The 13,146-nt window shown below is 44.4% G+C and overlaps 1 protein-coding gene across 3 annotated transcripts in view; it reads left to right on the forward strand.

Moving 5' to 3' along the window:
• CLCN1 (chloride voltage-gated channel 1) overlaps positions 1–13,146 on the forward strand; it is a 34,751-nt gene that overhangs the window by 15,214 nt on the left and 6,391 nt on the right. For all 3 annotated transcript variants that reach the window (XM_045041177.1, XM_045041174.1, NM_001305027.1), the window contains 8 exon segments: positions 5,485–5,554; positions 5,744–5,854; positions 7,524–7,737; positions 7,955–8,088; positions 10,520–10,764; positions 11,053–11,164; positions 11,488–11,567; positions 11,809–11,847. In XM_045041177.1, the coding sequence (XP_044897112.1) occupies positions 5,485–5,554; positions 5,744–5,854; positions 7,524–7,737; positions 7,955–8,088; positions 10,520–10,764; positions 11,053–11,164; positions 11,488–11,567; positions 11,809–11,847 (1,005 nt within the window).

Below are 13,146 nucleotides of genomic sequence, written 5' to 3' on the forward strand. Positions count from 1 at the left end.
GGTAATCTCTTTTCTAGAATTAAAAGAGATAAAATATTTAAATCAATTTTATTAGTGGCTATATGTAATTTTTATACATGGTATTGTTCCCTAGTTAGGTAGCGAGGCCGTGAGGATTTTATCACTCTCAAGCCTTTTTCTCCTCATTTCAGTTAGGAAACCACAACTGGTCTCTTACATCCGTTCTCTTCCATGTCTACCCATCAAGGACCATGTATTCCTAAGCTTCTCAGTCACCGCCTTATACAAAGATACTTTTATTTCCACCCCTAGTTGTGACATCTCTTCTGGCTGCTGCTTGCCTTTCTTTTTTCTCTTTTGATGATTGCCTTGTTACTGACAGTGCGTGTTGCCTGTATGTTCCAAGATTTCCTCTGTATATTAGGGTTCTCAAGTAAAAGACTGTCCACACTGAACCTTCATGCTTTTGAATACCTGGCTATTAACTTATCCATGATAATTTTTGTGAATCTATATTTTCGCAGGATATGAGTCACTGAGTTATATATGCTTATGGTTGGAAAAAATGTCTTTGTTTTTTGCTGCTCCTTTAATGTACTTGCCCAGGATCCCATGATTAAAGATACCAGGTGCTTGACGCACCAGGTTCCAAGTCTGTGACTTACATTCTCAGGATTTGCTCTGGGTTTCTGGAAGCTGTATCTGTGCATGTTCTTTCCCGTTCCACTCCATGTGGGTTCAGTGGGTCAACAGCTTCCATATTTTGCACACCTGCTTTATTAATTAGGTCCGTTTTTGTTTCTTCCTTCACAAGATTTGATATTTTTATCGTAAAAGTAGTCTCGCTGTCTTGTTAGGGATTTGACTTTTTGGACTTCCAGTACAGCGTTCATCTTCTCTCACTTATAAATCGCAGCTTCCTGTAAGTAACCGAGTCCAAGTTTTGATAGCATCTCAGAATTTATTGTTCAAGGAAAATAATATAGACTGAGCTGTATGGTAACTTTGGGATCATATATACTTTTTTAAAAATTTTATTCAAATCCAAGTTAGTTAAAGTAATGTAATAATGGTTCCAGGAGTAGAATTTAGTATAACACCCAGTACTCATCCCAACAAGGGCCCTCCTTAATACCCATCACCCATTCCCCCACCCAAGCCCCGCCTCCCATCAACCCTCAATTTGTTTTTTGTACTTAGGAGTTTCTTAAGGTTTGCCTCCCTCTCTGTTGTTTTTTTTTTTTAATTTTTTTTAATGTTTATTCATTTTTGATAAAGAGAGGGAGACAGAACGTAAGCGGGGGAGGGGCAGAGAGAGAGAGAGGGAGACCCAGAATCCGAAGCAGGCTCCAGGCCCCAAGCTATCAGCACAGAGCCCGACGCGGGGCTCAAACCCATGAACTGTGAGATCATGACCTGAGCCGAATTCGGACGCTTAACCGACTGAGCCACCCAGGCACCCCTCTCTGTTTTCATCTTATTTTTCCTTCCCTTCCTCTATGTTCATCTGTTCTGTTTCTTAAATTGCACGTATGAGTGAAGTCATATGATATTTATCTTTCTCTGACTTATTTTGCTTAGCATAATTCATTCTAATTCCATCAATGTTGCTGCAAATTGCAAGATTTCATTCTTTTTGATCGCCAAGTACTATTCCATTGTGTATATATACCACATCTTTTTTATCCATTCCTCAGTCGATGGACATTTAGGCTGTTTCTATAATTTGGCTGTTGTTGATAGGATCATATATACTTTTAAAATGTCAAGGTTTTGGGGCGCCTGGGTGACTCAGTCAGTTGAGCATTTGACTCTTGATTTCAGCTCAGGTCATGAGCTCATGGTCATGGGATTGAGCCCCACGTCAGGCTCTGTGCTAGCTGTGAAGCCTGTCTAGGATTCTCTCTCTCTCCCTCTGCCCCTCTCCCTTGCTTGCATGCACTCTCTCTCTAAAATTAAAAACAAACAAACAAACAAAAAACCAACTTTTTTTTTTTTTTACAGGAGAACAAATCTACATCTTTATTTATTTACTTTTCAGTTAGTTTAAATCCTTGAGGGGTACAACGTCACACAGATTCTGTGGCCAATGGCTTTAGTAGGAAGGTTGCTTTGGAATTTGGCACGAACCATGCCACTGTTTCCTGGAGCATGAGTTACTTTTCCTGAGTATTCTGGTTTTGTTCGGTTTGCCACCAGGAGTCACTGTGTTGTTCTTTGCCTTGTACACAGAAGCACATCTCTTGCCTAGATAGAATTCAGTTTCATCTCGACATAAACACCTTCAATTTTAAGAAGAGCTGTGTGTTCCCTCTGGTTCTGGAGACCCCGCTTATAGCCAGCAAAAATGGCTTTGGACCACAGCCTTCCAGACATACTTGTCATTTTCAGGAGTCCTGTTCCCAGCAGGCCTCCACAGGTTCCAAGATAGTAGAAGGAGCAAAAATAAATAAATAAATAAATAATAAAAAAATAATTAAAAGAAAATGTCAAGCTTTTGAAAAGTTTTGAAGAAACAAAATACTGTATATTTTTCAACATTTCCCCTACACCTCACTTCACCTCATCCCAGATTCCCAAGTATATATCTGGATTCAACTTCACAGATTAAAGTTTATTCTAAGAAGCCTAATTGGATTATATAGCAGGACTCAACTGTATGTCACTATTATTAATTTCTCACTGAATTACATCCTTGATAAATGTGTGTATCATAAGCGTGTCAGGGGGAGAAACTCATATACTTCCTGGGCTATGTTTCAAGCCCCACAGTATGTAGCAGGCCTGTGCTATTCTATAATATTTATACACATAAAACCACTCACTGCTATAAATCTGATATTGTCTGGTTGATTATCATTGCTTCCAGCATTTTCACTGTTCTGCTGTTGGACACATACACATCCCTTTATTCTGAAGTGTAGGTAATGGTCTCTCTGTCTTAAAAATAAATTAAAAAAAATTTTTTTAAAAAGGGTGCCTGAGTGGCTCAGTTGGTTGAGTGTCCAACTTCAGCTCAGGTCATGATCTCACAGTTCGTGAGTTCGAGCCTTACGTAGGGTGTGCTGACAGCTCAGAGCCTGGAGCCTGCTTCGGATTCTGTGTCTCACTCTCTCTCTCTGCCCCATCCCCCATGCTCTGTCTCTCTCTGTCTTAAAAAAAAAAAAAATTAAAGTATAGGTAGTAGGTTACCTATACACACACACATATATATACACACATACATACATACATACATACATACATACGTACACAGGCAGTATCCATACAGGTAGGTCAGGTTCTCAGCTATTGATGAAAGGAACTTCTGTATTCCTCAGTCTTAAGACATAGAAAGTATCACCATGCGGTAAGTCACCAGCTCCCACAATGCATATGAATATTACAACTTCTCAGTTTCCCTTTTTAAGAGTCCAACATCATTACCTGGTATCACTGTTCAGCATAGCCCAGGGTTCAGTAGAATTCTTCATAGCACCCCTTCTTGTGAAGGGTCTAAATAAAGTGACATCTGTCATAACGGGTGTCTAGTTTCCCAGTTCTCTAGAACTGGGTGTTTAAATTCTTGGGAGTTATTTGTGTTCCACATTACTTACATTGCTTCTGGATCCTTCCTTTCATGCGCTAATAGCTCAGAAAGTTTGCTAACCTCATATGTCATTCTTTGTGCTACAGGGGTTGATCACTTCCATGTCCTCTGATCCTCATCTGTTCTTACACATATCTTGGGGGATAATCCAAACTTTGTCCTCTGAATTCAGCCCTATTATCCACGTATTATCTGTATTACTGGAGTGTTCAGGGTAACCCAAGCCAACAAAATTCTATATGGCTTTCATGTGCTTATTCCAAAAAGATGGCACAGAATAGTTCAAAGGGTCTCCAATTGTTATATGTCAGAATCACTTATGAAGGTTAAACTAGAAGGGTCTAGAACTCCATGTCTAGACAGACTGACATGGTGTCTGGTCATCTGCAGTTTCAACCAGTTTACCAGTGAGCATTTCTGTTGGGTGTTGTAGCAAATATTATCTCTGAGAAGCCTTTTCTGTTTTGTATGGACACTATTTGCACGGACACTTGCATGGACCAAGCAAACTCTCTTCTTTGTTTCCTTCCTCCCTCCTTCCCTCCTTCCCCAGTGACCTACCTACATCTGACTTGCATTTATGAGCACCATGCCAGTGCTGAGAGCAGGCAGAGAAGAGGCATGCGGTTGCTTTCTACTCAAGGCGTTCTTAGTTTATATCTCTTCACTTGACTTTGCAGTTCTCAACTGTTTTACCAACTCATATTCTGACCTGAAGAAGTATGTATGCATTTTGCATCAACTCAGAGCTTCTGGAAAGAAACCTTCCCAGAGTTTCTGTCATGGCTCTTGACACCAGCCCTGTCTCAATGGAATCTTTTTTTTTTTTTTAATTTTTATTTATTTTTAGAGAGAGAGAGAGAGAGAGAGACAGAGAACGAACGAGGGATGGGCAGAGAGAGAGGGAGATAGAGAATCCCAAGCAGGCTCTGTGCTGTCAGACACAGGGCTCGAACTCACAGGCCGTGAGATCACGACCTAAACTTAACCGACCGAGTCACCCAGGCACTCTTCAAGGGAATCTTTCTAAGGTTCAGAATATTAAGAAATTTATTTCTTACCAGCTTACAGTAAATTTGCATAGGTTTTTAATTGTAAATGTTTCATCCTGTCAATATGTTCGGACTTAGCTGCTACCATCTTTCACCAAATTAGTTTGAGATCCTTTTGTAAGATTAGCTGACTTATTTTGGAAGTGATACGTAAACCTAATTCACATGCTATGTCTCACATTTTTATTTCTTTCACAGATATTTCAAAAGCTCAACCAATACTCTTTTCTCCACTCTTATTTCTCAATTCTTCTGCATTCCTTGCCACAGAATGTACCTATTGCTCTTGCTAAAATTGTTCCAATTTCTGTTGGAATACTTCCCGACAGAGTTGGCCTTGGAGATTGGCTAGGTTTCTCAGTGTGCCCTTCCAGGATGGCAGGACAGATCTGATGTGTTTTGAATCTCTGCTTAAGGTGATTTGATGTTAGGAAATGGCTCCGGCAAGACAGGCTTCACTCCAGACTCCCTTGTGAGGTTTACCATATAAACAGCTTTGTAAATGACCACCTCAAAGCTACATTAGTCATGTAGTAAGTCACTAAGACTTTAAGGTGTCTGCCACTTAGAAATGGGCTCTTTTTCAGAAACATAATCTGACTGGGAAAAGATATCCTCCAGCTTCAAGACTTTTAGGCTGTTCAGCTGAGGTGACCTTTTCAGGCTAATGTTGTCTTTGGTTGTCTCTTAGACTGACACTCCATGTTTTTTTTGGTTCTGGAGGAAGGGTGCAGACAAAATGGCTTCCAAAAGGATTTGCTATCCCAGGGTTTCTGTGACTCTCGAAGCAAGAAGGAGGGTTGGAAGTGGGGAGGGGGTGGAGTGTATGCATGTGTATTGGGCAGGGTTGAGAGGGTGTCCTGATGCCTCTTTTTACCCCAGTTTTGGATGTCCATCGTGGCCACCACTATGCCCATACCCTGTGGAGGCTTCATGCCTGTGTTTGTGCTAGGTAAGTTCTGGTGGGAAGCCTGGGATCTTACTGAGAGCTGCAATCTAGGGTACTGGGAAATCAAGGAAAGGTCTGGATGCTTGGGGCTTATGTTTGGTCTTAGTGCCCAAGCAGGGATTGGCTCTGAAAATATAGAGGATCTGGAACTTGGATCTTTCAATACCTTCGTTCCTTTTGTCTTTCCTCTAGGAGCTGCATTTGGAAGACTGGTGGGAGAGATCATGGCCATGCTATTCCCTGACGGTATCCTATTCGATGACATCATCTACAAGATCCTACCCGGGGGCTATGCAGTAATTGGTGAGACACATTCTACCCTCCGGAACCCCTAATAGCCACACTCAAACTCTCCCATGACATCTTTATTCCAGGCTTCACAATGAGGTTTTAATTTTTTGCTATTTGATTCAACTTTTGTTCAATTAATCAGCCCTTGGCTCTGACTCTCATTAGCTCTTATTGAACGTCTTTGAGCCTTAGTTTCTTTCTGTAGAAAAGGGATTATTATGGGGATTAAACAAGATAAGAAGGAAAGCACCTAGGATTGTGTCTGAATGTTTGGTGAGCGTTTTTTCTTTGCTTCCAAAGAATCAGAGAAACAGCAATGCAGGTGACTTGCTTGGATACTCCCAACCTACAGATGTGCCAATATTGATGGGACTTAAGAGTACATGACTAAGACCTAAGAACATGTGCTCATCCCTGCCACTTGTCACCTGCATGACTACAGAGCAAGTTAGCTACCATTCTGCACCCCACTTTCTTTGCCCTCACGTGACTTCTGAGATATCTCACGGTCCTAACATTCTGATAATCTGTGATAATCCAACTGAAACCATCCAACTGAAACCATGTCTAACACAGAAGCCAGTGTAATCCTCAAAATTAGTATGCCTCCTCCCTCCTATGTTCTTCACCAAAATCCCATAACACCTAAGGCCATGCCTCCCTTAAATATAGAAGCCTTAACCGGCTTTGCATTGCATATGGCGACCTTACTCCCCGATCACAGTCCTTTACAAAAGCCTCTTTCATCAGTAAGAGTCATCTGCTCTTATTCCCCATCAGGTAAGCTGTACACCCAACATGGGGCTTGAACTCACCACCCCGAGATCAAGAATTGCACGCTCTACTGACTGTGCCCTTCTCTTTTGTAAATTTTTCTTGTTCTCTTTCCATGTATACCTTCTAGCAACTATTTCTGTTGATGGGAAAACATAACTAAAAACAAATAAGACAGATTCTGTTTTCAAAGAGTTCACAGAATCATAACATTGTAGGTCTGCAAGGGCCTTACAACTTATTTAATACCTCATTTACCTCAGAGATAAGAATATGGGATTCCAGAAGCATCAAGTTCTGTTCGCACAGTTGAGAAACTGTAGAACCAGGATCTGACACAGGTGTCATGTTCCAAGTCCACAGCCTGAATCCTGGGTTTGACCCTCTTCATTCATAAATTGTTGACATCAAAACCTGAGGCCCAAAGTAAAATGCTATCACTGGGTTTTAAAATGCTCAGTTAAGAACAGTCCAAACTTCTGGGGCGCCTGGGTGGCTCAGTCGGTAGAGCATGTGACTCTTGATCTCAGGGTTGTGAGTTCAAGCTCCACACTGGGTGTAGAGACTACTTCAAAACAAAACAAAACAAAACAAAACAAAACAAAACAGAATGATCCAAACTTTCTAAAGCAAGGAATAGATAGGACATCACTGTCTTCATTTTATAAGTGAAAATCTGGGCACACACAATGATTTTGCAAATTGCCAAAGGACATCGAGTAAGATTAAAATGGTTTTCTAATACTTGAGCATTCTCACCACTACTCTTGACAGATGATTATGTCAGGAGTGTTGGTACTGACTGGGGTCATGTCTCCCCATTCTACGTCACTCCCATGGCATCCTCACGTGCCCTCTATGCCAGGAATGGCAACCCTAACCCACCGCTTCCTGTGTGTCATTCTAGGGGCAGCAGCGCTGACTGGCGCAGTGTCCCATACGGTCTCCACAGCTGTGATTTGCTTCGAGTTAACTGGTCAGATTGCCCACATCCTCCCCATGATGGTGGCTGTCATCTTGGCCAACATGGTGGCTCAGAGCCTGCAGCCCTCCCTCTATGACAGCATCATCCAGGTCAAGAAGCTACCCTACTTGCCTGACCTTGGTTGGAACCAGCTCAGGTCAGGGGCACCAGCTGGAATTAGTTCAGACTTGATGGGGTGGGGGTGGGAGGTTCTGAGGTTGAGACCAAGGTTAGGGTCAACATTTGGAAACACTGCTTTTTACTTACTTTTATGTTCCCATGCACTTGATGAATATTATGAGTGATGGAATGCCTGGGATGGGAAAGGAACAAGCGTATGGTGGGGCTAACCCCCATGCTTTCTTCCTCCGTAGCAAATTTACAATCTTTGTTGAGGACATCATGGTGCGTGATGTGAAGTTTGTTTCAGCCACCTGCACGTATGGGGAATTGCAAACCCTGCTCCAGACCACCACAGTCAAGACTTTACCACTGGTTGATTCGAAAGGTCAGTGGGAAGGAAGGAAACAAACTCCTGAGCTAGCGACCTGAACAAGGGCTCCACAGAGGTGGAAGAGACACTGTAGTGTGGGCTTGTCATTAGGGACCACCCATTTGTGCCACAGCATACCCAGCCTGTGTTCCTTAAGGAACACGATCATCTTTGAGAAGGAAAAATACAGTCCTAACACAAGCGCAAGAAGATAGTTAAAAATCCAATTAGAGAACTATAGCTGATTCTCATTAGTCATTGTAGTTATGTTCTCTAAAGTTGCCATGAACACTGAATTAGGGATGTGATACTGAACCATTGCCCTGGAGGAAATACAGGGTTAGGTTCCTCTGGTCACATTTTCTTCAACTAATCAATGCATAAACTTGTTTTATGTGTGTTTCTCTTTAAAGACAGCTTATTTCATGTATATAGTGTTGATTCACTAACTAGAATTCATGGCCGACAGGGCTATAACTCAGGCCTGAACGAAGCTTGCCTAGCACACGGATGTTCTCCATAAGGCCCATCACGGCCTTCTTGCTTGGGGATGGGGAGGGGTGGGGTGGGGTTTAAGCAGCAAAATCACCAACACAGAACCAACAAAAATGTGAAAATGTGGCGTTAAACAGACCATGGAAAGAATGCTTGTTTACAATATGGGAGCTGAAACAAGAAGCAGAGCATCACTTTTGCAGCTTAGCTGGGAACACGTGCACAGGGAGGCCCCCGGTCATTCGCCGCTCTGTACAGGTCTGTGAATGACGGCGAGGGCACCTTGAGCACTGATCTGGGGGTTACAAATACGCCCCCGTATTTGAGACAGGAGACAAATTTGCAATCAAGGAATCCATGAACAGTGAGGCTTAGCCCCTTACGTGGTTCTCTTTGCTACTTCACTAAACGGTAGCTGTTCTTTAGTGCCCGACATGAGGGGCAGAGGAAACCGTTCTGTATGAAGGAGTGAATGGTTTATCCTTTTTAATGTTTGTTTATTTATTTTGGAGGGTGGGGGCAAAGAGAGATAGGGAGAGAGAATCCCAAGTACTCTCTGCACAGTCAGTGCAGAGCCCCACTCAGGGTTCGATTTCACGAACCGTGAGATCATGACCTGAGCCAAAATCAAGAGTCCACACTTGGGGCATCTGGGTGGCTCAGTCGGTGAAACGTCCAACTTTGTCTCAGGTCATGATCTCACAGTTAATGAGTTCAAGCCCCATGTCGGGCTCTTTGCTGACAGCTCAGACCCTGGAGGCTGCTTCGGATTCTGTGTCTCCCTCTCTCTCTCTGCCCCTCCTCTGCTTGTGCTCTCCCTCTCCCTCTCTCTCTCTCTCTCTCTCTCTCTCTCTCTCTCTCTCTCTCTCTCTCCCTCTCTCAAATAAATAAACATTAAAAAAAAAAAGTCAACGCTTAACCAACTGAGCCACCCAGGTGCTCCGAGGAGTGAATGGTTTAAAGCAGTGATTTCACACACTACTTTATTTCATCATCCTTCGGCATTTAATCCTGCTGTGTATTGTTTCTTGTGTAGTTTATATATCTATGTCTCACTAGATTGGGAATTCTTTGAGGGCAGACACTGTAACTTCTATCCCCTTCAGGCTCTCTCCCTGTAGGTATTTACTAGATATTAAATCGATACTTGCCTAGTGCTTGAATTAGTGTAATTAAGAAGAATCATGTACGGCCACTTGGAGCCATTAAATTTGTTGGTTCCTGATTTCAGATAATCAGAGTATCCAAATTGTTCAGGTTAGACTCATTTTAATATTTTCCCCAAATCCCAAATACTTTTTAAGTGGCCTCTAAAGCAGTGGCTTTTCATTGGAGTCTGGGTACAGCCATTGAGATACAAGGTTTTCATAATAATGACAAAGACTTAATGGTAAGATTTATCTTAATAACACTGCCGCAATTTTATTGGCTTACAACTTAATGAAAAGGTTCATTATGGTAGCAGAAATTTCCGTATATGAAACACCTTCCCAGGAAAAGTAGGCGTTTTGTTTATATCCTAGAAGGACCCAGAGTCTTTAAGTGATTAAGCATCAGATATCCTTGTACACTTCTTTCAAAGTATATTCACATCTCATCAGCCTATATAACTGGATTTTAAAGTGTTTTGGCTTTTTGTTTTTTTTTTTTTCGAGACAGGGTTGATTAGCCATTTTGATGCCAAGTTCACCTATTTACAAACAGCCTGTATAAGGAAGGGCTGCATTCAAATAAGTACAAATTAGCACTAAGTAGGATAGTATCAATTGGGTCTCTAAGTGCTGAATGAGTGAAATAAAAGGGATTGGGTGAGGTCAGTCCTGGCAGATGTTTGAAATGAGTTTTCAGAAAGAGAGGGTAAAAGCTGGGAAATGAAGCAGGGGTGCTGGGCTTCTGCCCCAGACCGGATCCTGCGGAGCGGGCCCTCAGGCTGTGCTCCGCTCTCCCCCAGATTCCATGATCCTGCTGGGCTCCGTGGAGCGGTCAGAGCTGCAGTCCCTCCTGCAGCGCCACCTGTGCCCTGAGCGGAGGCTGCGGGCAGCCCAGGACATGGCCAGGAAGCTGTCTGAGCTGCCTTATGATGGAAAGGCGCGGCCCGCTGGCAGGGGGCACCAAGGCATCCCATCCGAGGGCCGGAGGGAGTCCTTTGCCTTTGTGGATGAGGATGAAGAGGAGGACCTCTCTGGGAAGCCCGAGGTGACCAGGCAGGGGTGGGGCTGGGGGAGCTGGATAGATTGGGGCAGAGGACAGAGAGGGCATGCTGATCACTGAGAAGGTCAAAGAGACCAGTGTCCCTGGGGGCCAGGGGCTGAAGGAGATAAGGTTGCAGGTGATGGTACCAATGAGAACCCAAAGAGACACAGGAATTCTGAAAGGGGAGAAAGAATAGAGGTCGAGAGATTTCCCAGGACACCAGCTGATAAGGGGAGGAAAGTGCTAGGCAGCCTCTTCCTCAGGACTGAGAATTTTTACTGTTCCTTACAGCTGCCTCCTCTCCCCGCTCCTCGCTCCTTTCCTGCCGCTCCATTGTCCCCAGAAGAGCCCAACGGGCCCCTGCCCAGCCACAAACAGCAGCCAGAAGCCCCGGAGCCTGCAGGTGAAGATTCTCCCAGCATGCACCCGCATTCATGCCTGTGGCTTCTCTCTGGGCTCTCCTCAACCTAACAGCTGCTACTATAAGGAGGGGGGCGGGGTGATGGGATACCTATTCATTGAGTCTCCATATCACCGTCCCAGGGAAGGGCAAGAGCTGATTTAACAGGGTAGGAGAGAGGGTGTCCGTGGAGGTGACGCATCCGGGAAGTACACACCTTGTTTGGCAAAGTGTCAGGGGTCCCTCAGAGCCTCCCCAGCCGGCCGTTTCCTCCTAGGACAGATACCGCTCTGTTTCCGTTTCCATCCACTTGCCACTCCCCTCAGGTCAAAGACCCTCTGTCTTCCGGTCCCTGCTGCGCTGCTTACTGGGCAGACCTCGCCCCACAAAGAAGAAAACAACCCAGGTGAGAGCAGATGTGTCGCGGAGGGTGGACAGGGAAAGGGGCGTGCCTCTGCGAACTGAGACATCCACGGTCCGCAAGGCAGAAGTGAGAAGGCCCCACCGTGGAGAAGGTTCATATGGAAGAAACCATGACTAGGAAGGCAAGCATCTGTGGCCCTGGCCTGTGAGAGATGGCTAATGGCCAAAGGAACCATACTGCCATGAAAAGGGAAAGAACTTGGACCTATGTCTTTCTTCTCTAGGAGTCAACGGATTTGGTGGACACCATGTCACCTGAAGAGGTAAGAGAAACAGGAACAACCTGGGGTGGACCATTCTGCAAATGGAGACACTGTTCCCTTTCTTCATTATGTTGTTGTAAGAGTAAGATGCGAGTCCAGGCCAGAAAGCATTGTGAGAGGTTGGGAATGAGATACGACTATGGAGGGAGGGCTGGGCACATTGCTCAGAGGTAGCTGTTCTCAGAGGGACCAGAAGAGGGAAATTTTGAGCCTCCAGGCATGGATGGGGCCGTAGTGCTCAGATGAGTCTTAGATCTTATAACATTTAGACGTTCGGGATATTGTGGACCAGGCAGAGACTGTGTAGGAAGCATGAGCTTCACCTGAAGTAAAATGGCAGGCAGCCAGCAGTTACACATAGCGATGCAGAACAGCATGGAAGCTGAAATGGTCCATTCCTGCCGGAGGTTACGATGCTGGATTGGTCAGGGTCCTGAGACAATGGACTACAAGAAAATGCCAGTAAACAAGACTGGGAAGAACCAAAAACCTAGGGCAGATATTGACAGCAGTGCCCCACTGGGACAAACACCTATTTCCTAAAAAAGGTAGTTATTGAGTCCGTGGTAGAGAAAATCTGGCCCTGAATAAGCCTGGCTGTGCGGAGCGGACAGACGGGGAGCAATGATCTGGAGGAGAAAGCTGAGCAGTACCGGTCCGAACAGACCCTGGGATTGCAGAGACACAACAGGGTCCATTAGCCATTCCATTTAGCAAAAGAATGCAGGCCCACCATGGAACTGAAAAGGTAGAGTTTTTTAAAAGTAGGTAGATGACAACCATAATGGATATTATTTTAAAATAAGCGTCTTTTTTTATAAAGTTTATTTATTTATTTTGAGGTGGGGGAGGGGCAAAGAGAGAATCCCAAGCGGGCTCTGAGCTGTTAGTGCAGAGCCTGACACAGAGTTCAATCTCACGAACCATAAGATCATGACCTGAGCCGAAATCAAGAGCTGGAACGCTTTAATCGACGAGCCACTTAGGCACCCCTAAAATAAACATCTTCTTGGTTGTCCAGACTATATGGGGGAGGGCATGGGACATCACAAGAGAGGAGGGAAGTCTGTCCCTTCTCTCCTTGTCACCCCTCAAAACACACACCCTTCTTTGTTTTTTTTTTAATTTTTTTTTTCAACGTTTATTTTATTTTTGGGACAGAGAGAGACAGAGCATGAACGGGGGAGGGGCAGAGAGAGAGGGAGACACAGAATCGGAAATAGGCTCCAGGCTCTGAGCCATCAGCCCAGAGCCTGACGCGGGGCTCGAACTCACGGACCGCGAGATCGTGACCTGGCT

This window comes from Felis catus, chromosome A2 (genome assembly GCF_018350175.1).
Source record: "Felis catus isolate Fca126 chromosome A2, F.catus_Fca126_mat1.0, whole genome shotgun sequence".
Taxonomy (NCBI): Eukaryota; Metazoa; Chordata; class Mammalia; order Carnivora; family Felidae; genus Felis; species Felis catus.